The 22,362-nt window shown below is 46.8% G+C and overlaps 1 protein-coding gene across 5 annotated transcripts; it reads right to left on the bottom strand.

Moving 5' to 3' along the window:
- Window positions 1–1,761: 1,761 nt before the first annotated feature.
- IMPDH2 (inosine monophosphate dehydrogenase 2) lies at window positions 1,762–21,857 on the bottom strand. Of its 5 annotated transcripts, none has more exons than XM_035106835.2 (16): window positions 21,574–21,857; window positions 19,733–19,923; window positions 17,374–17,422; window positions 17,015–17,116; window positions 16,130–16,204; window positions 15,217–15,423; window positions 13,359–13,446; window positions 12,503–12,702; window positions 11,638–11,728; window positions 10,798–10,893; window positions 10,267–10,338; window positions 5,580–5,723; window positions 4,312–4,456; window positions 3,777–3,920; window positions 3,441–3,524; window positions 1,762–2,089 (listed from the first exon to the last, which is right to left on the bottom strand). In XM_035106835.2, exons 2-16 carry the CDS (start codon window positions 19,876–19,878, stop codon window positions 2,068–2,070), a joined length of 1,665 nt encoding a protein of 554 aa, XP_034962726.1. In that variant the 5' UTR covers window positions 19,879–19,923; window positions 21,574–21,857; the 3' UTR covers window positions 1,762–2,067. The 5 variants fall into 5 exon arrangements, with proteins under 5 accessions (XP_034962726.1, XP_034962725.1, XP_034962727.1 ...); XM_035106834.2 differs by lacking the exon at window positions 19,733–19,923 and adding an exon at window positions 20,466–20,519 and having other exon boundaries at window positions 21,574–21,856; XM_035106836.2 differs by lacking the exon at window positions 19,733–19,923 and having other exon boundaries at window positions 21,574–21,854.
- Between the last annotated feature and the right edge of the window lie 505 nt (window positions 21,858–22,362).

Here is a 22,362-nt window from a genome sequence, read left to right as displayed (position 1 = left end):
CAACAGAAAAATGAAATAAAATAATCCATTAAACATTAAAAGCCTCCCTAAACAGGGCTGCCTTCAGATGTCTTCTAAAAATCTGGTAGATGTTTTTCTCTTTGACATCTGATGGGAGGGTGTTCCACAGGGCAGGCGCCACCACCGAGAAGGCCCTCTGCCTGGTTCCCTGCAACTTGGCTTCTCGCAGTGAGGGAACCGCCAGAAGGCCCTTGGCGCTGGACCTCAGTGTCCAGGCAGAACGATGGGGGTGGAGACGCTCCTTCAGGTATACTGGACCAAGGCCATTTAGGGCTTTAAAGGTCAGCACCAACACTTTGAACTGTGCTTGGAAACGTACTGGGAGCCAGTGTAGATCTTTTAAGACCGGTGTTAAGTGGTCTCGGCGGCCGCACCCAGTCACCAGTCAAAGGTAGCCCCACGTAGAGCGCATTGCAGTAAGAAGCGTTTTGTGTGGAACCAGCAGCGAATTGCATTTCTGTAGCCCACCTTCCAAGATGCTACAAAACTGGCAGGCGTGCTTTTAAAAACTATTCTCACAACAACCTTATGAGGTGGGGCAGCTATATTATTTGAACCCGGGTTTTCTCCAATCCACCCCCCCCCGGTTTCTGAACACATCCACCACCCAGAATTTTATGAAGGAAACTTGACAAAGTGTAAGCCCAATAACCTTGCACTAGTATGGTGTTTGTGTGTGTGTGAAATGAATGTGGAAACCAGGGGAAGGGAGGGAAATGGTGCGACCATTAGACTCAAAGGAGATCTTGTGGCCATTTCAGGCACACACACCTCTCACAAGTTGAAATACGTCACAAAGGGGAAAGGAAACACTTATGCCAGCTGTTCTCTGCAGAGCCGGCGCTCTTGATATGTCATGTCTTAGTCCCAGCAGCTCCCTTGCATGTTGAAATTCTCTTCCCCCAGATGAAACATGCAAACCCACTGGGCATGTTGCAGTAGAAGCAGGCAAGAGGAGCAGAAATTCCTTCTCTCAACGATGCATTCTCTGAATATGAGGGCCCTTTGCTTGTTTTGGTTTATTCACCAGAAACTGCAGGTCCTCTTTACTAAATATTATAAGCAGAGGGAAAAGAGGTTTAACCTCCTTGAACTGGGTATTTGCTTCTCTGTAAGGGGCCTTCCCGGAAAGATTAGAGTGGCTGTGCTTCCTTAAAAGGCTTGACATCTAAGCATCATTGCCTCTGAACAGGTGGCCCCTTTAAACAAGCCGCAGATCTTTCCACAAGTTTTGGCAAGAGCAGCCCCGTTCTCCTAAAAGGTCATCTTGCGTGCTCAAAGGCTTGGCAAAAGCACACGAGTCTAACTTTACTCGCCCCCTTTACAGTGGGGGTGGTCATTCAGCAGTTATTGAACTACAACTCCCATCCTCCCCAATTATTGCCCTGCTGGGCAGGAGTACAAGAACAGTTGGGGGATGGGCAAAGGTTAGCCACACCTGTTTTAAATGCCAGCTACGTTTGGGGCAGGAATGGAGAATTATTAAGCCATAATTCTGAAACTATAGTTTGAGGAATGTATTAAAGGCATTGTTTTCTGACCTGTTCATCTGGATAGAAGCAGCAAGTGGAATGTGACTTTAGCAGAGAAATCATGTGTGGCACAGCACAGGCTGGGGTGGGCTTCTAAGAATAAAAAGCTATGTCTGGATGTACCTGCGTAGAGGCTCCGCAGCACACAGTTGGAAGGATATCTGCTCTAATCCATGACTGCCAAAAGAAAAGACGCCGAACCCTGTAGTTGCACAAGGAAGAAGTTGGAAGAGGCCCTCTTGCCTCTTTGTTTTATTGTAAAAAAGAAATACACAGAGACATACACAGGACCCCTCTCCAGAGCCTCGTTCAGCTGACACTTCTGGAATAGGCTGATGTGTTTTACCTTCAGCCCCTTGGTCAAAGCGGCTGATAAAGCAAAGGGGGAGCAGCAGGCAGCTCCACCCCTCCGGCAAAATGGCACTTCTGTGAAGGGAGCAGTTTGTGACCATGGCAGCAAAGGTCAGGCACCACAGGGCAAAATGAGGCTCGGGAAAAGTGCAAGGGACTTTCATCAGAAAAGGCGTTTTTCATACCTAGGCATGAGAAGGAAAAGAAAGCTGAAGTTGCGCGCTGTTCACCGGAAGGAACAAATTATTGCTCTCTTTTACCAAATGGAATTAGATAGGGGTGTCCACTTTAATTCACGACCTCAGGAGCCCTTTTAAAGTAAAGGGAGAAGTGGGCAGCGTTCTGGCCCTTGTCCTCAACTCTCCATTCACAATGTTAGCTTGAACCCAATGATTTTTAAATTCATTTTCTACTCGGAACTAATTCCTGCCATGGGCTCCATTCCAGAGCAGAAGCATGCTCCGGATTCAGACCCTGTAGCTGCAGCTGCTGCAAAAGAAAGAACCCCACTGTTTTTACTACCACAAATTTGCATGGTCGCAGCATGACTGTAGGCTTGTTTTAGTGCAATGAACTTTGACTGTGTCTTCATGTGGTCTCCACCTCCAATTACGTACTAGTATAGGGTGTAAGAAGGAACACCCTCAAGACCCGTAAACCACTTACAGTGGTACCTTGGTTTGCAACCGTTTTGCATTACAACCACGTCAAACCAGGAAGTGCATGTCCCCCCTTTTTTATTACAACCCATTTTTTTTGGAATACAAGCCATTTTTTTTGGAGACCCCATTAGCGAAAGCGTGCCTTGGGTTACAACCTGTTTTGGTTTACAACTGGAACTCCAGAACAGATTATGGTTGTAAGCCAAGGTACCACTGTATAGTGCAGTTAGAAGTACAGCGGTACCTTGGTTCTCGAACTTAATCCATTCCGGGAGTCTCTTTCGACTCCCGAAACCATTCAAAAACCAAGGCACGGCTTCTGATTGGCTGCAGGAGCTTCCTGCGCTCAAGCGAAAGCCACGTCGGATGTTCAGCTTCCGAAAAACGTTTGCGAGCTGGAACACTTACTTCCGGGTTTGCGGTATCCGGGAGCCGATTTGTTCGACAACTAAGCCGCTCGAGAACCAAGGTACCATTATACTCCACAATTCTAAAAAAATCCAAACATAACAAGGGCCCAGCCTCAAGAGGAAAGAGACTATCTGGCCCTCTCTGACCAGTTCAGGGTGTTTGTTAGAAAACGCAGCCTCTTGATCTTTTCTGCTTTGATATTTGTCCGTAGACGCAAACACGGCCTTGTGCTAGTCCTGCTTCAGAAGGTATTAAGAAGCAGCAGAACTGAAAGCAATTGTTGGGCTGTCCCTTCTTGGAAGTATCTAATGCACCTCAGCCACTTCCCTGCACTCAGGATCCTTTGGGATCCTAATTGGTTCTGGCCACAGGCTGCTTTCACGCTGGCAGCCAGGAGACACACTTCCCTGCTTGCTAAGTGCTCTGCTTACTCAAGATGTATCAGTTGCACATAAAAACTTACGAATGGAGGCCATGAATCCCTCCTTCTACTTGGGCAGATGCCGTCCTCTTTTCAAATTTCAGCTCTCCAGAATACATCATGGCCCTGGCGATGAAAGTCAAGAGAAGGGTGAGAGTGTATTCCTGTTCCCCCAATAAGAGCCGCAGTCTTGCAACAATACAGGATGGGAAGCATGGTGTGGGCTGACCAACCCATGGAAGTGAGGGGCAGGCATGGTCTGCCTGGTAGATTGTGTGTTGGCTTCCTCACATTTCTTCAGCATACATTATCCCAAAGTATACAAGATTGGCTTGTTGGGGAGGGGAGGGGGAGGCGTGGGGTGCTGAAAGCTCTCACCTCACTTGCGTTAGACTCTTGGCTCCGATATCCTGGCAGGAGTGCTGGATGCCAGCAATCAGGTACGGCATGAACTTGTGAATGGAGCCCTTGTCTTGCACAGCGCCGGAGACCCCCTGTGCCACTTTAATTTTATCTGTCTCGCTGAGAATCACAACAAAGAACAGGAAAAGGCTCGTGAGAAACGCAGAACCGGGCTTCCAAGCTTTTTCCAAAGAGGCGGAGAAATAAATGTTTGTGGTGAAAACAAGGAAGGGTGCACTGCAAGTCCTCCGCCTAAGTCGCCAGATGCCCGCCCCAGATAGAAAAATCTGTGCTTGCTTCTGAAACGCATCGAAGCGAGAGTGTGAAAAGCCTCCAGTGGGAGAAAATTCCATGGAAAATTCCACTGGAGAAAATTCCAGTGGAGGTGAAGCGGCAGCGGCGAATGCCTGTTTTTATTATCTTCCACAATCTGCATGCATTATTTTGCTCATGCAGCCCAGCCTGGTGCCAATTCAAGCAAGTCTCCCTGTTAAGGATACACATCTCCTACCTGAAGTATCTATTCTGGCTGCCCAGGTTCTTGTCCATGGCATCGAGTGACCCCATGCCCCGGTACTTCTTCAGCCTGATCCCATCAGAAAAGAAATACTCCCCAGGGGCTTCCGTTGTGGCGGCCAGAAGGGAGCCCATCATCACTAAAGCCAACAAAGAGAGCAAAAGCAGTGGTGAGACGTTCTAAGGGGAATGGGCTTGCACTTCCAGTCTGCTCTAGAGGGGTTGGGGGGGTAAACTTTGGTGCTGGCTAGGTAAAACATTCATGTGATCTAGCCCCTTCGTGTGTGTGTGTGTGTGTGTGGTTTTGGACAGAGCTGGGGATCCAACATAACAACCTCCACTTCCTTTATGTACTTAAGGAGATGCTACATGCACCACAAGCCAACTTGGCCCCGATCCAGCCTCCCACTAGCTCCCAAGGGAATGGGGCTTCCTTCGCCGAGGAAAGCCCACTCTGAGCAATGTTGAAACACTGCTGCTGCCTAGGACACATCCGCATGGCAGCTACCTGTGCTATTTAGAGCAGGCATCCCCAAACTGCGGCCCTCCAGATGTTTTGGCCTACAACTCCCATGATCCCTAGCTAACAGGACCAGTGGTCAGGGATGATGGGAATTGTAGTCCAAAACATCTGGAGGGCCGAAGTTTGGGGATGCCTGATTTAGAGTATTACAGCTCTAAACTGAAGCTGCTTGTGTGAACTACATGGCTGCTGCCGCTGCCGGCTCTACTGCCATTTTTGAAACCTTTCTACAGCTTTATCAGGCAGGGCTGGGAACCTGTGGCCCCCCAGATGTTTCTGGCATCCTAATCCCAGCCCATCTGGCTTGGCCAATGGTCAGGGATGACAGCAGCTGTAATCCTGCAACATCTGGAGGGCAACACATGCCTTAAGGCATTACAATCACTGGAGGAAACTTTTTAAGTGTCGCACAAGCCTCTCTCTCTTTTTTATTTATCACCTGCCCTTCACTCTAACATCCCGGGTGGACCTTATACGGCCATTCACACACCTCCAAGCACCGGGAAATCTTGCCCAATCTGGTTCCCCAGAGGTACGCCAGTATTCCCCACAGCAGTGCATTAATGCAACACAACCTATAGCTGTTTCACCTGCTCTACCTAGTAACCACTTGCCCCATGCAGGACAGATGTGTCTGGCACAGCACATCTGGAGATACCACTGTGGCAGAGTTCCCTGGTGCACAACCAAGTGTTGCAAGCTCTCAGTGAAATCCAAGTCGACCGCCATCGCCATCTCACCTGTGGAAGCGCCAAGCGCCAGAGCCTTGGCGATGTGCCCAACAGTCTGGATGCCGCCATCCGCAATCACCGGCACGCCAAACCTCCGGGCGTACTCGGACACTTTGTAGACTGCTGTGGCCTGAGGCCTTCCACATGCCAGGACTAAATCCAGAGAGACAGAAAAAGAAGAAGCAGAAGAACAATCAAGAGTCTGGCCAGAGGCAGGCCCTTGGACGGAATCCCCATCTTCAGCACGCAAAGTTTTAGAAAGGCACATGGCTTCTTTCAGCTACTGCCTTTGAGTATGAGGCAGAGTAAAGCAAGTCAGCCTGCAGGGGAAGCACCCTCCAGATCTTCCTCCCAGAATGCAACTAAAATTGAGATGCGAAGGCATGGGGGGGGGGAACCCTCACGCAACTAAACTATGGTTAGTTAATCTGGTGAACCGGGTTCACTTCCCCGCTCCTCCACATGCAGCTGCTGGGTGATCTTGGGCTAGTCACACTTCTCTGAAGTCTCTTAGCCTCACTCACCTCACAGAGTGTTTGTTGTGGGGGAGGAAGGGAAAGGAGAATGTTAGCCGCTTTGAGACTCCTTAGGGTAGTGATAAAGCGGGATATCAAATCCAAACTCTTCTTCTATGGAGCACATGTGTGCTGCTCCAATGGCTAGGGAAGGCTTCTGGAACAGCCCACAGGGCGACAGCCCACAGAGCAGATAAAAATCCATGCAGTCTTGAGTCCCACTGACCTTGCATGCGTGTGACATCCAATCGGAATACTAGAAGAATTCGGAATATAACAAAAGCCCTGTTTATGCTTGGTGGAGGGGACATGGGAGCTCACATGGGAGTTATTATCAAGCCAGCTATCCCCTGGCACACAGGGCGGTTGTGTATAGGCCTCACTGTTTCCATCTAAAGCACAAGATGGTACAGGAAGTGAACATTCCTCAAATGAGGGTTTCCTGCAGAACACACCCTGTGTCTCAATAGGAGCTCTTCTGTGCTCAATTTCATCAATTTGTCCCGGATTTGCTAGCTGTTTCCACCCATGTGCCGCTTTGGATGTGCATTCTGGAAGCAATGCATACTGCACAGCCAAGGACATGCAAAAACTCTTGCCAGAAGTGTACCACCCTTTCTTCCAAAGAGGGCTTCCTCCCCCCCCCCACTTCACAAATAACTGGGAGGCTTTTCTTTGCCATGATTAGAATAGTGTACCAGATGAGATTGTGACCATGCAAGATTAGTCAAAGAGTGCAAACTTCCTGTTGAATGCAGGGTTTCAGGGTTGCTATCTGCACCGCCAAAGCTAACTCAGTGCTTTACCAAGAAACCGAGCCAGACACAAGCCACTTTTTGCACCAGCTCATCTGTCGTTTCATCCATCCCCCTTCACTTTCTAGGGCTCAGTACAAGCAGCCCGGAAAGGGAATCTCGTCCGTTCTAGGAAATGCGAGTTTCAAATTCACTGAAATCAACTGCATTGAACTGGAACTCAAATCAATCATGAAATGGGCTGCCAAAAAGATGAAACGGTGTTAGTGCTAAAGAGGTGGTCTCACTTTTGCCGAGGCTGCTTAATGTTGAGAGCAGCGTTTCCATTTTATGACCAATAAGCCGATGAAGCAATTTGTTCCATACATAAACACCCACTCTGGTCACAGGAACCAGGTCATGTGCGTAACTGACCTTTGCAACAATGGTGTACAGAACTGTACACTGAGACCAGCCCTTTATGAATTAACATGTTGGCACCAGGGAGCAAGACACAGTCCTACAACCTAGTGCCTTGCACAGGTGTTGACTTCCAAAGCAGGGTTTGAAATTTGCCGTAAAAATTTTGGTACGGTAACGTCGCTGCCATTCTGAGTTCCACAGAATAAGAGATAAAACTGGTCTTTTATTAGACAAACTCATCATTGTCGTAAAGCAGGGGTGGGCAACGTTTTTGAAGTCGAGGACCATAATCCCTTGGAGGAAGAGTTCCAGGACCACATACTGGTTGGGATCAGGCCTAAAGCAGATGCAAACACCCCTTTTCTCGCTCTCCCCTTGAAGCTTGCCACCTTGCTTAAGAGAGTTGCCTGGGAATATATGCTCGCAGACTCTTACTGCATTTAAGAGCCATAACAGATTAAAATGAGATTGGTAACCCTGTTAGATAGCTAATTATATTATCTTAAGGCTGGACCTTTCCTACCATTTGTTGTCTATTATTATTAGAATTTATATACCGCCCTATACCCGGAGGTCTACACTGACCGGTAGCAGTTTTCCAGGGTCTCAGGAAAAGGTTCTTCCTAGCTCAGCTTCTCAAAGCTCCTTTAATACAGAGATATCAGGATTGCAATTGGAACCTACAATATGACGGTTCTGCTACTGCAACTAGCAACTTCGTTGTATAGCTATTGCTCCGTATCATGAACTTTGACAGTTACAATAACGCAAAAGCAATTGCGGATTTGCGGAATGCTCACCCGGGGTGGCGTGGGGGTTGCTTGCCTGGAGCCTTCATTACATCTTTGGGCACCAGGTGAAAATGTTCCTCTTCAACCAGGCCATTGGCCGATTAACATTCCATGACCTTGTAAATGTGTTTGTGGGAGGGTGTGTGTTTGTTATTGGTCTGTTTCTGTTTCATTATGTACAGTGGTGCCTCGCAAGACGAAAGTAATTTGTTCCGCGAGTCGCTTCGTCTTGCGATAATTTCGTCTTGCGAAGCGCGGTTTGGCGCGGCAAAAAAAAAACGTCTTGCGAAGCGCCAAAAAGATCACAAAAGGCTTTCATCTTGCGAGTTTTTCGTTGCGCGAGGCATTCGTCTTGCAAGGTACCACTGTACATTGTGTTCTCATTTTGTATTTTTATGTTGTGAACCGCCCTGTGATCTTCGGATGGAGGGGTGGTATACAAATTCAATAAATAAATACAATTAACAAATTGTCACTTTCTGGGCATGTGAAGTGGACACGAATGTTTAAACCGTCACAAAAAATATATATAGTGGCTTTAAGGCACTACAAGTCTCTCTGCCGCCTTCACGTTTGTCAAAGTATCCAACTTGGAAGCAGGTTAATATTACACCATGCATATATCAGACATTTGTTGCCGTACTGGCCTTAAAGAGATAAGAGGTCAAGAGTGGGCAATGCTGAATTTTTATTGGACTAACCTGCCCACAGCCCTGATTGCAACTCTGTCAAAAACATCAAAGAGACATGTAAGGGATATAAAGTCCATAACTGTGTTGACTACCGCAGCTGAGATCCAAAAAAAAGTACACATGCACATGGAAAAGAAACCTGAAAATGCATGTGGGAAGCTGTGGTTGCTGTCTGTCAGGTGAGCAGAGATCATAGTTCTTGGGCTGTTACAGAAATCTGGCACCAAATGCTCCCCCCCCCCCAAATCAGGCGAATACCTGAAATGACTTGTTTTTACTTTTAAAAACAGCAACTTTGGACTTCGTAACAGATATAGCTCTCTGAAAGAGAATGAGCTAGTTCTGGATGGGACAAGAAAGTGTCCCAAGTCTTCTCATGGCAACCAATTGCAAGGAAAAATGAGCATATCTTCCCTATGGATCGCCTAGCAAATGGCTACTGGCATTCCCTGTGGCAAGCAAACAGAAGAGCAGCCAGTGTTCCGGGGGAAAGGCTATTCCCACTTCCCATGGGGAATCTCCATGCTCAAAAAGGAAGCTCTCATTCATCTGTGTGGAACGGTAGCTAAAGCCCTTTTCCACATGGCTACTTTGGGGGCACTTTAAAGCTGCATGGACAAGCCTGTAAGTTGGGAAAAAACAGCTACCATGGACTAAGAATGGGGAACATACAGGGCAGGGACTGTGGTTTTCAAATACTTAAGAACAGGCACCCCCAAATTTCGGCCCTCCAGATGTTTTGGACTACAATTCCCATCATCCCTGACCACTGGTCCTGTTAGCTAGGGATCATGGGAGTTGTAGGCCAAAACATCTGGAGGGCCGCAGTTTGGGGATGCCTGCTTAAGAAGCTGCCTAGAAATGATCACCCAATTTACTCACAATAAAAGCTTAGAATTACCTAAAGTAAGCTGAAATCGAGCATCGTTAAAAAGGTTTCCTAGCCATTATGCTGCAATATGGATATGGTCAGTGTACAACAAGTGACCATCTTTATAAAGGAAAATACTCAGGCAAGCTCAGGCTACCCTGCATGAAACTGGGGGCTTCCTAGTAAATGTAAACAATCCCCACCAACCCTGCTGGTAACAGCAGTCAATCCAATTAAACACCCGAAAATTACAATTTACCTATTTTGTATATCTGGTTGGAATTTAGTTAATTCAACTTGTAGAGTCACAGCGGCTGCCACATGTGCCGTTTAATTACGGCACCTTTGCCCACCGAGAGAAAGGAAGCAGGCAAGGTAATTAAAAAAAAAAAAAATCCGTACAGTCCTGGATTTAAGAGGAGAGAAAGAACTCCAGCTAGTACCATTAAGGGCAACTTTGAAACCCTGCTTTAGGAAAGGCTCAGAATCAAAAGAGTGTCTCAGCTTTAACAACCAGTATCCAAAGCCACAAAACCCCAAGTGCGTCTACAACTAGATTATTCTCAAAACAAGCAGGGGGGGGGCGGGGGCGGGGCAATGGGCAGCCAATCAAAGCCTTGCTCCAAGGCACAAAATTAAGGGGTGAGGGGAAGGGGGGGCAATGACTTACTATAGGTGCCAGTGATTGTGGAAGGGCATTTGGGGCTGTGGGACTTTAGGTCTGGAGGGATCTTTGGAGCAGCTGAACAAGACAAAAACACATAACAGTTTAGAGGTAAGAGGAAAGCAGATCAAGAACCAGGACGACGCCCTGAAGAGCTGACACAATGCCGGCATGCTGGCCCTGTGCAGTCGGGCTGCGCTCCATTAGTACAAAATGGGCCCTGGGCCTGGCAGCCCAACACATCTCTCCTCTCTGTTCCATTGGTGACAATTAATCTGCTGCATGCTCAGAGTCACAACTCCTCTGTGCTGGTTGCTCACAGGGGCAGCCTCTGTACTACTGGCATGGCAAAAGGGCAAAAGCCCACCTCAGTATCGGAACGACTCAGAGGACCGGATACAATCCCCCTCCTTTCCAGGCACTGTACAGATTCTGGGCTAGTGCTTCGGGGGGGGGGGGGCAGAGCTAGGATTAGGTTCCTTAAACAAGGCACTGGGGAAGAGAATGTGTTAATGATCTGCAGTGGGAATTGAATACCTTCCTGCGTGATGCAGATCGAGCCGCTTCCCATGCCAACCCTCAGGGCATCGGCCCCGGCGTCAATCAAGTTCTTCGCCTGAGCCGCCGTCACCACTAGGAAAAGGAGGGAAACATGAAACGGGGGAAGGGAGGGGGAAGAGATAGGAAACTGGTCTCCGTCACCCTGCGCTTGCGACAATGACGTTTCCCCTTCCAAACAGATGGGACCGGCTTCGCACAGAGGAAGCCGCTGCAATCTCAGCTGAAAAGGGCAGGCTCAGATTCCAATTCTTACTGGCCGGCCTTGGGCCAACTCACCAATGTGAAGGTGTTAACAAGAGAAGGGAACAACCTGAACAACCAAAGTGCCTTCTTTTGTTAATTCAGAGGAGGAGGTAAGTAGTTAGGGCATGCCAGGTGTTTGACCTCTGGGTACACCACAGGTTTTGTCTGGTGTGAAAAGTGTGTCTTGTTTTTATTTGTGGCATTCTAGCAAGTTTAGGATTTGGAGATGTCAGTGGTTGCACTCATGACTTTAAAGAAAGGGCTTGGAGCCTATTCTTCTGCCAAGGGCTGCAATTCCTCAGGGGCTGAATGACAGCAGAGAGTTGCCCCAGAGCCAAAAGTGAATGGGGAACCCCCTTTTTTTGTCTCTCTATCACTGCCAGCCCATGGGCTATTAGAGAAAGCCCTTAATCTCTCCTCTGCCAGCCTCCAGCCAGCTGGTGGTTTCTTTTTGGGGGGGGGGAGGGAGAGCAAAAAAAGCTAGAAACTTCTGTAGATTTATTTACAAGTCTGTTCCACAACCCAAAGAACATGACCGCATTTCAATGTTTATATTAGCAAGCATCTTCTTACCGTTGCCTCCAATGACCTGCAGCTCAGGGTATTTCTCCTTGATGTATTTGATCATGTTGATTTGGAAGATGGAATTCCCCTGAGAGGAATCCTGGGATTGAAAAGAAGAGGAATGAGGTCTAGAAGCTTGCTCTTCATCAGAGTAAACGTCAGTGATCATAGAGAGATGTAACAGCTACAGCAGGCATCCCCAAACTTCGGCCCTCCAGATGTTTTAGACTACAATTCCCATCATCCCTGACCACTGGTCCTGTTAGCTAGGGATCATGGGAGTTGTAGGCCAAAACATCTGGAGGGCCGCAGTTTGGGGATGCCTGAGCTACAGTCATACTTTGGGTTAAGTACGCTTCAGGTTGAGTACTTTCAAGTTAAGTATTCCGTGGACCTGTCTGGAACAGATTAATCCACTTTCCATTACTTTCAATGGGAAAGTTCGCTTCAGGTTAAGTATGCTTCAGGTTAAGTACGGACTTCCGGAACCAATTAAGCACTTAACCTGAGATAGCACTGTACATTGATTATTGCCTTCATTTTATGGATCAATGGTCTCATTAGACAGTAAAATTCGTGTTAAATTGCTGTTTTAGGGGGTGTTTTTCATCGTCTAGAACAGATTAATCCACTTTCCATTACTTTCAATGGGAAAGTTCACTTCAGGTTAAGTACGCTTCAGGTTAAGTACGGACTTCTGGAACCAATTAAGTACTTAACCTGAGGTTACCACTGTATTGAGATTTCTAGACAATACCCCCCTCTGCACACACTCAAACGCAATCAGCTCCACATAGAAAAGTCCAGATTCCACCAACAAGGCATCACCCCTACTGCATACCAACAAAACTCGCTTATCACCCCTAGGACTCACCAGCACAACAACATCCACACCAGCTTGCACCAGTAAGTCGAGACGGTACTTGTCATCTTCATGGGTCCCTATGGCAGCCCCACAGAGCAGCTGCTTCTTGGCATCTTTTGACGCAAGCGGGTAGTCCCGATTCTTCTTGAGGTCCGTGCGTGCAATTATGGCCACCAACTCCCCCTTCTCGTTAACAATGGGCAGTTTTCCTGGAAGCAAACAGGAATGCCGAAAGTTATCTCTTGAGTTGAAATTTTAACTCTTCTCGAAGGTTTTTCACCTGCTTTTGTTTTTTCATTCTCCTCGATTCTTCAGCAGCAAAAATAACAATCAAAGTAAACTGGAACAATAAATAAATACAAAACCTGAAGTCCAAAAGCCCATTAATCGGTCTGCTTTTTCAGGCACCAATTCACAAAATATTCAAATGGACCAAAATACAGAAAGAGAAAAGGGAAAATGCTGCCCCTTATTGAGAATCCAAGCCGGAAGAGGTCATGACTTAAACAAGGCTCTTGAACAAGTCCACTGCGGAATAAGGGTTTAAGCCTGGAAGCTGCAAGCTCTTTACAACTAACCATACTGACGTTTTGATTTCCCCCCACAAGGGGAAAGACAATTTTTTGAGCCTTTGATCTTCTCCACTTAAACCAAACTGGGCTTAGCTCAACGTACTTGGAGACACCTCTGGATCACATTATAAGCCTTTGCTCAAGACACTGGTAAAATTCATGCCCTAGGAGTGGAAAGTAATTGTGCCATTACCATTGGCACATCAAATTATGAGGTTAAAACATGGGATGAGCAACATGTTCGCTGATTTAGCATAGTATGCACAGAATACCACACATCTATTCCCACTGACCTTTTTTACTCCTCTGCAGGATTTCATTAGCTTCTTTTAACGTAACTCCTGCAGGTGCTACAACAAGGTCTTCCCGGTTGGTCATGATCTAGGAAAAACCAAAGAGCAAAGTAAAGACACTGTCCTCTGCGCCTGGGCCAAACTGAGCCGTTCTGAGTAGCAGATGAACAAATGTTCAGCTGGGGTCTCAAGGAGCGAAGAGAGCTGCAGGAGAGTCTCAAGCAGCAGCAGAATTTTAATTTTGTTCACAATTAAAGGAGGGTTGACAGCATGCTGATCAGACTAGGCACAAATTGCTAGAGGGGGAAGGGCAGTGGTACTTGAGAACATCATAGTGCAGGTCAGAAATATTATTTATTATTGTTTAAAGCAGGCATCCCCAAACTGCGGCCCTCCAGATGTTTTGGCCTACAACTCCCATGATCCCTAGCTAACAGGGCCAGTGGTCGGGGAAGATGGGAATTGTAGTCCAAAACATCTGGAGGGCCGAAGTTTGGGGATGCCTGGTTTAAAGCATTTGTATCCCATGTAATAACCATGTTCTCTGGGCAGCTTACAACAATAAAGCATTTAAATACGGTATCAAACAACCACCTAAAAGCAACGTAATGTCAGTGGCAGCAAATAAAAATGTGTTTTTTTTAAACCAACCAGTTTTATTACTATGTTATTAAAGCTTTCCCTGGTATTATTGTAGCAGTGTGTTTTTATGCTCTGCCCTGCCTTGTTGTATTTTCCATGAAAGTGTGGTTTATAAATATTTAAAGAAAGTAAATCACACAATCCCCCAACTGTAGTCTGAAAACACTACAACCCACAAACATTTGCAACCTCAGTGGCTCATGTGCCCTACGTTTGCCAGGGGTCAGCAAACCTTTTCAGCAGGGGGCCGCTCCACTGTCCCTCAGACCTTGTGGGGGGCCGGACTATATTTTGGAAAAAAATATGAACGAATTCCTATGCCCCACAAAAAACCCAGAGATGCATTTTAAGTAAAAGGACACATTCTACTCATGTAAAAACACCAGGAAGGCCCCACAAATAACCCAGAGATGCATTTTAAATAAAAGGACACATTCTACTCATGTAAAAACATGCTGATTCCCGGACCGTCTGCGGGCCGGATTTAGAAGGCGACTGGGCCGCATCCAGCCCCCGGGCCTTAGTTTGGGAACCCCCCTGGTTTAAAGTATGAGTGGTTGCACTATCTGCCATTAAGACTCAACAATTATTTTCTAGGCTTAACTGTATTTGTGATCCCACGGCAAGTCCAGTCCTCAAACTACATCCTATCAACTTCCACACATGAGTAAGAAATCTGAGAAGAGTGGCCTTAAAGTGCCTCTCACAACACTGAACCCAGACAGGAGCAACAGAAAACCAAAGATTCCACCCTTGCTCAGCATCTCTCCCCGTCTCTGAAGTTCACATCTCTCCAGAGCTCTTTTCATGTCACTCGCAACTCCCACTTGAGGATAATCAGAGATGATTTAAAGGCCGCTCTTGGGCAGCATGCATACTGCTGGTTGTGCCAGCAGAGCCTAAAGATAGCGCAGGAGAGCAGAATGGGCTCCAAGGCACTGCGGAATGTTGCACTGCTGAAATACGATGCCCAGCTATATACAGTGGTTACACTAATGCTAGCTCTAGAAGGCTTTCATTATGCAACGCGAGGGGAAATGGGCCAAGCGAACAGGAAAAGTTGCAGGGGAAAAACCTGTGCTATGCTCTAGTGCTCCAAGACATTAAACATAAATTCCTTTGACCAGTGCAAAAATAACAATAACGCTAGAGGTCCACACACTGCCCCAGCACAAGTTCTAGTCCTGCTTACTGATCCCAGAATAACCCCACTGACCTCGCTGAGAGGCAGGTCATGCTCTTCTTCCTTCAAAAAGTCGATGTCTCGGGATGAGATAATCCCCACCAGTTGGCTGCCCATCTTCCCATTATCTGTTATAGGGATGCCGCAGAACCCATGGCGGGCTTTCGCTTCGAAAACATCTCGCACGCGATCTTTGGGGCTCAGCACTACTGGGTCCGTGATAAATCCTTGTTCATATTTCTGGAGCAACACACGAATTCAGAAGGAGAATTTTGAGCCGCATACAAAATAGTTACATAAAGATATGCAGTGCGGGAGCAGATGTCTGGACTCTCTCGGGGAATGGCCATCAGTAAACTGCAGCAGGGTAGTGCTGTGGCTTTCAAACATGATTAGGGGCTCATCCAGACAGCTGCAAGTACAGAAATAAAGAATAAGACAGGTAGCTTGCTATGCCCAGTTCATCCGAATGAGAGAGATCCAGGAGACCAAAGCATCTTGCCTGAATGTACCGAGGGTGTCAACAGCTACTATGGGCTAATGCTAAAACACCAGTCAGAACTTTCTGTATCCCTCAAATGCAATAGGACCATCTTTTAAGCAGCCAAGATTCTTAGTGAACGAACAGCACGGATTTCGAAGCATGGCTACAAAGTGAACTCTGTTCCACATTAATCACCATGAACGTGGGCACAAATGCAACTACTGTATTAACATAATTAGAACCAAGGGAGGTGACGGGGACTTGTACACAAGAGGGGAGAGGGCGTGTAATCATACAGCCATACGTTTGTGGTAAAGGCACAAGTGAGTAGACGTAAACTATGTCTACAGCAGAATACCCACCTCACGAAACAGTGCTGGGCAATACCCAAACCTGTTATCACACCCTTCTCCCCAGGGACACTTGAATACACAGAAACATTGGTTGAAATGTTGGTTTTACCTTAACTTTCCGTACTTCGTTGGCCTGGAATTCTGGGGTACAATTATGATGAATGAATCCAATTCCACCTGTGAGCTGAGAATATATAGAACGACGCTTAAGTTGGAACAGAATAATACAGTGGTATCTTGGTTTAAGAACAGCTTAGTTTATGAACAACTTGGATTAAGAACGCTGCAAACCCGGAAGTAGGTGTTTTGGTTTGTGAACTTTTCCTTGGAAGCAGAACATGTTCCGCTTCCTGTTGAGTGTGTTCCATTTGTAAATTGAGTCCCCTGCTGCTATGGGAAAGCACGCCTTGGTTTAAGAACGCTTTGGTTTAGGAATGGACTTCTGGAACGGATTAAGTTGGTAAACCAAGTACCATTGTACTTCTTTGCTGCCTTTGACCAAGGGCAGAGAGGAGGTTAGCAGGCATGGCTCACAAGCCAAACTGTTGTTTTTGTTGTTGTTGTTGGGTAGCATAAGGCTTTGCATTAAAAAACAAAACAAAACTCAAAAAAACCCCAGCAAAGAACTGATATACTAAGAATTTTAAATACTGTAGGGAATAAGCATAAAAGCAGAAATGGAAGGGACTACTACTTCTCTGGCTAATATTAAAAAACTGATTACAGGCACGGCCATATGTTTTTAATAGCACAATGCCATGCATGTTTAATAAGAAGTAAGCCTTACTGTGTTCAACAGGCCTCACTCCTAAGCATGTGTGTTTAGGACTGCAGATGAAATGTTTTAAAGAAAAATGCTCTTGATACCCCATAGGGATTTACCAAGATACCAAGCAGTATTACACACACACACACACACACACACACACACACACACACATACCGCACTGTAAACTAAGGTAAGCTCTCTCTCCCTTCTTCCCTGGTTTCTTACCGCCATTGCAATGGCCATGCAGGCCTCTGTTACAGTGTCCATAGGGGAGGATACCAAGGGAGTCTTCAGGGTTATCTTCTTGGTCAGAGCAGAAGTCAGGTCCTTAAAATAAAGAGAGTTTGGCTGAAACAGCAGGCTGCTTTATTTGCGATCTTTGCAAGCACTATTGTCATCGTACCTTCACACACTTAGTGACCCACCAGAATTAAAACTGCAGAACTAACACTGCAGATTCCAAAACGCTCAGTTAGTACTATAAAAAGAGGCAAACAGAAAGGAACCTCCTACAGTGCAGAAAGCACTTGCTTCATGACATTGATTTTATATATTAATTATACAAACTTTAGTCTCATACTCACCACTTGGCCTGCAGTAAAGTCTATGTAGCCAGGGAGTATAAGAAAATCGCTGAATAACAAAGGAAAGAAAAATGATATTTTTAGAAGCCTAAAATGGAACTTTGCTGAGATAAATAACGTATGTGCCTGTGTGTGAGGTATTCAACTAAGTTTTATTCAGAGCAAACCCACTGGAATTAATGGAACTAACTTAGTCATGGTCATTAATTTCAGTGGGTCTTCTCTTGAGAAAAGTTCAGTTGAATACCACCCAGGGAACCTCCTGAAGTTCTGTGATTGGAACCCCCAACAAAATTTCCTCCTTTAAGAAACAGTGCCTTCAAGGGGAAGATTTGGATCAGGAACATGGCTCAGGGAAGAGAAAGGGTTTTAAAAGTGTAGGAAACATTTGGGCCTCCCAATGTTGATGAACTACATCTCCCATCACCCAAGAACATTTGACAATGCTTGCCAGGGCTGATGGGAGTTGTAGTTCAGCAACTGATCTGTCGAGCCAAAGGTCCCCCACACCTGGTTTAAACCTTTACCCCCAAGGCAAGGCAATTCCTCAAATCTCTCCCAAGCTACTTTTAAATTTGTAGGAGAAAACATACGGTCACAATTTTAGTGTTAATATGGTTTCCCTTCCACATCCAACAGCACTCTTGGGAGGTTAAGGGATTTGAGTCAGGGCTTTGGTGCAGAGGGGAAACATCAGACTGCCCTTGCTCCTGTGCCCCTACCTCATTGGCTTCATTTTTCAGAGGGAAATCAAGTGGAAAGTTCTAGTCATACAACTTCACATAATACACACCTCTGGGATGGCTATGAGTGGGCAGAGGTAAAGTGGTTTGATTGCACCAATTGCCTTCTGCTTGAACTTACTGCTTCTCCCAACCAAGTCTATAACCTCGTTTAAGAGGTTTAAGAGAGGGTCTTGTAGCACAGCAAAACGTTTCTGATTCACTGCCAGGAACCACCTCATTAACAGAGTATTGGGTTGCAGAGATGGGCAAAATGTCTTGCTTGAGACCCTGGGAGAGCTACTACCAGAGAGTAAATAGGACTGAGTGAGACAGACCAGAGGTCTGACAATGTAAGATACTTTTGCACGTGCAAACCAAAAGCAGGAATCTTCCACAAAGGTTTGAACCTTTGGCATCTCCTAAGTTTTAGAAGTTAGAAGAACCCCCACCACATGCATGCCCAGCTGTATTTAGCTTCTCCCACCCCCCAGAAAGTCTCCAAGAAAGCAAAGTTGTGAAACTCCCGAGCAAAATGTTCTACAGGAAAAAGTTAGCTGATGTTTAACGAATGCCATGTCCCCAACTTGGAAACCTTCCAGGAGACCTGTGAAAACCTTCCTACTGCATTGACTACCTCTCTATCAACAGCTATTAAGTCATGAAATCTAAATGGAATTTCCACATACCAGGGACATGAGACAATGCTGTTGCCCTCATGCCTTGTTTGCAAGCCCCCCCAAAAGCTTGCTGCTGTTGGAAACGGAATGCTGGATGAGATGGGACTCTTGGTCTGATCCTGAAACATGATTCTTATGTCCCTATGTTGGTGGACCCGAGACACAGTTTAAAGGCATCGGTACAGTATATGTGTGCATTAGCTTGTACCATTTTATTTTTCCAGAAATTGACTTTCAGGAAATGGGAAGAGCCATAAACTCAGTAGCAGAGCATCTAATTTGCACGCAGGAGGACTCTGGTTCAATCCCTAGTATCTCCAGCTAGGGCTAGGAGAGAGACCCTAGTTTGAAATGCTGGAGAACTGCTGCCCCATAACAAACAGACAATCACGGAAACAATTGCCAAACACAGAATAAGCAAAACCATGAAAACAATGAAAAATATGGAATATATTGTAACAAAAATTAGCATAAGACAATCATTTAAATGGCTGTAGCCTGTGGCATACATTCCAAGGAGAATCAACCCTAAAGTGCAAAAGTTCACTCAAAAATCCTGTATGGTGATATGGTGATTTGTACAATAAACACTCATGGATTTGATGTTTAGAACAAAGTTCCTCAGTTGTCCTCGTCTGTCCAATGGGTTGCTAGCTGGAAGTCTTCCCGTTTCACTGGTTGGACCCCAGTTTCTTCAAAGGAACGGACTCTATCTTCAATAACAATTGAAGATTGTCCTTATGAGCCCTAGCTTTGGCGAAGGGGTGTAGCTCAGTGGTAGAGCGTCCGCCTTGCATACCAAATGCCCCAGATTCAATCCCTAGTATCTCCCAAGTTGGGAAAGACTCCTAACTGAAACCAGGGAGAGCCACTGTTAGTGTTGGCAATGCTGGCCTAGATAGTACAAGGCAGAACCACCCACTCCATCTTGCCAAGATTCAAATTGAGTTTGTTTACCCTCTAGTTACAGGTAGGTAGCCGTGTTGGTCTGACGCAGTCAAAACAAAATAAAAAAAATCCTTCCAGTAGCACCTTAGAGACCAACTAAGTTTGTCATAGGTGTGAGCTTTCGTGTGCATGCACACTTCTTCAGATGCCCTCATCCTTTATGGCATACTTCACTGGGTAGGTGACCGCTCGTGTTCCTCCTTAAAAAAAAAAAAAAGCTGCTTCTTCAACTGCAAAGTTTGTTTCCAAACAGAAATAATTTATTTATAGATTGCTGTTCTCTAAAAGGGGAGGGGTGAGGGGTTGTGGCTGGTAAAAAGAGGGTCAGCTTTCCTGTGCAGGAATTATTTCCAAGTAAGTTTCTCAGATGGTTCATATTGCACGTCGAGTTAGGGAGGAACTCGTGAAGCCTGTGTGCAACCACACACACCACAGATCATTTGGCATCACGCGAGTCTCCACATGGATAGGGAGAGACTGAGCGGAGGAAGAGACAGAAAAATGGAAATAAAAAGCTGGCCTTTCTTTTGCCAAAACTCAAGGTATACAACTCTAACAAGATAGCAACTTTATACTGCCAATTCATGTTCTTAAGAGGTTGGATCAGGGGTACAATCTATGCTGCTCAAGGCTTTCTTCTTATAGAAGGATTATGACTAAATACGCTCAGACTTGTCATATGGACCAGCAGGTGGTTTAGGAACATACACTGATACACAAGTGTAATCAGAGAATCTGTTACATGATATTCTGGCTCCATGGTCTCTTGCAAGGGCTGGAATCATCTGCGCAGTTACTAGATAAAAAACACAAAAGGTCTTGCTGGGTGTGGGATTCAACATACCCTGAGGAGGACTGACTATTCTGCGGAATTATGTCAAAGGTGAAGAGTAAGAAAAGCAAGGGCCAAGGAGGGGAGGGAGAGGAGCAGAAAGGATTCTCAAACATGAGCTTTCAGGGAATGTCTCGCACAGGAAGAGGGATACTTGGCAACAGTTCTACTTATGCAGTACTAGCCAGCAGACACATTCCACTCACCCAATGAAGAACTGAGAAAGGTGATCTCATATAGAATCAAAGAACTGTAGAGTCGGAAGGGACCCTGAGGATCATCTAGCCCAACCCCCTGCAATGCAGGAATCCTTCATCCAACATGGGGCTTGAACCCACAACCCTGAGATTGAGAGTCTCATGGTCTTACCGACTGAGCTATCTGCACTACAATGCAAAAAGAAATCAACCCCAGGAGATTGTTAGGGAAGTTCCAGAGGGGGAAAAAGTAAGGCCTGCATGTTCAGGCCCAGGGTTCTGCCTCTCAGGGCTCTCTTTCTGAAGTTGCAGGCCGAGAATCTGTGCTTCTCCATAGGGAACAATGGGCAGAAGGACATTTGCTCCTACTACTGGAACCAGCATCACCCTCGGCTTCAAAAAAGAAAACGTGTGGGGGTGGCGACAGAGGGGGAGGAATCGCCCAGGGGCTCGGCAAATCCTTTTTCAAAGACCCAGAGGAACCCCTGGGGTGAAAAGGTTAACTCGAGAATTCATTTGCGCACCCCAACCCCACTTTCCTTCACCCCGTGCCAAAGCCATCATTATAACCTTCACTTCCCTCGGGTTATAATAGCATGCCGCGGGTGCAATACACACACACGCACCCCTCCCCCAAATTCCGCGTGCGGGGTCCAGAGGGGCATCCAATGCCGCCCGTCGTCCCCCAAAATTAAAAGAAAAATAACCTGTGGCAATTCCTCGAGGCGGATTTCCTGCGGGTGGAGACACAGCGCCGACCACCCAACCCCACACTACCACCCGCACCCCCACCCCCACGGCCTTCCCAGGCGCCTCCTCACTTGTAGGTGAGCCCATCTCCGCAGTTGAGCATCTGCTGCGCCGTGAGCCCGTCGTCGGGCACGTAGCCGGTGCCGCCGCTGATCAGGTAATCGGCCATGGATAGATAACGCGCGCGCGCGCCGCGTGTGCTGCTTCTTCTTCCCTCGCGGCCTCAGAAGCAGAAAGCGCACGAGGCTCCCTTCGCGCACCGGCCTGCCTCTTCGCCACGCGCTCTAGCCGACAGAGAGTCAAGCGTCGGCGCCGCCGGGTACAAGAACGCGGAGCTCGAGGAAACCCCGCCCCCAGACGACGACGACGACGCGTCCTTGCGTCACGCGGCTCCTTCCCTCCGTCCGCGAAGCGTAAAATCCCTTGTCGGAGGGGTGGGGTGGGGACGGGCTACGGCGGCCGCGCGGGCTCATGCGCGGCAGGCTGGACGGGCTTCGCCTCCTTCCTTCCTCTTACCCCTCCCCCTCTCACCTCGCTTCTTGCCCGAAGTAACGAGTTAAGAGCGGGAAAACGGAAGACGTTCTTTTTCCCACTCATTTTCTTCGATTCTATGAGGTCATTTGGGCAGAACAAGTTTAGTAGCCCCTTTTGTCTTTTTAAAAGAGCCCCTCTTTTTAGCTGCGCTGTGTGCAGAGAAGTGGGCCAGGCCCCCAACAGGTGTGGGTGTGGCAGTGTCGGTTTTACGTATAAGCTAAAAAAAAAGCTATAGCTTAGGGCCCCGCTCTCTTGGCCCCCCCCCCAAAAAAAATTAAAGGGGAAAAAACTGGATGTACATTTCCAAAATATAAGATAAAAAACAA

Source organism: Zootoca vivipara, chromosome 2 (genome assembly GCF_963506605.1).
Source record: "Zootoca vivipara chromosome 2, rZooViv1.1, whole genome shotgun sequence".
NCBI lineage: Eukaryota > Metazoa > Chordata > Lepidosauria > Squamata > Lacertidae > Zootoca > Zootoca vivipara.
This window is presented reverse-complemented; position numbering and strand designations above follow the sequence as displayed.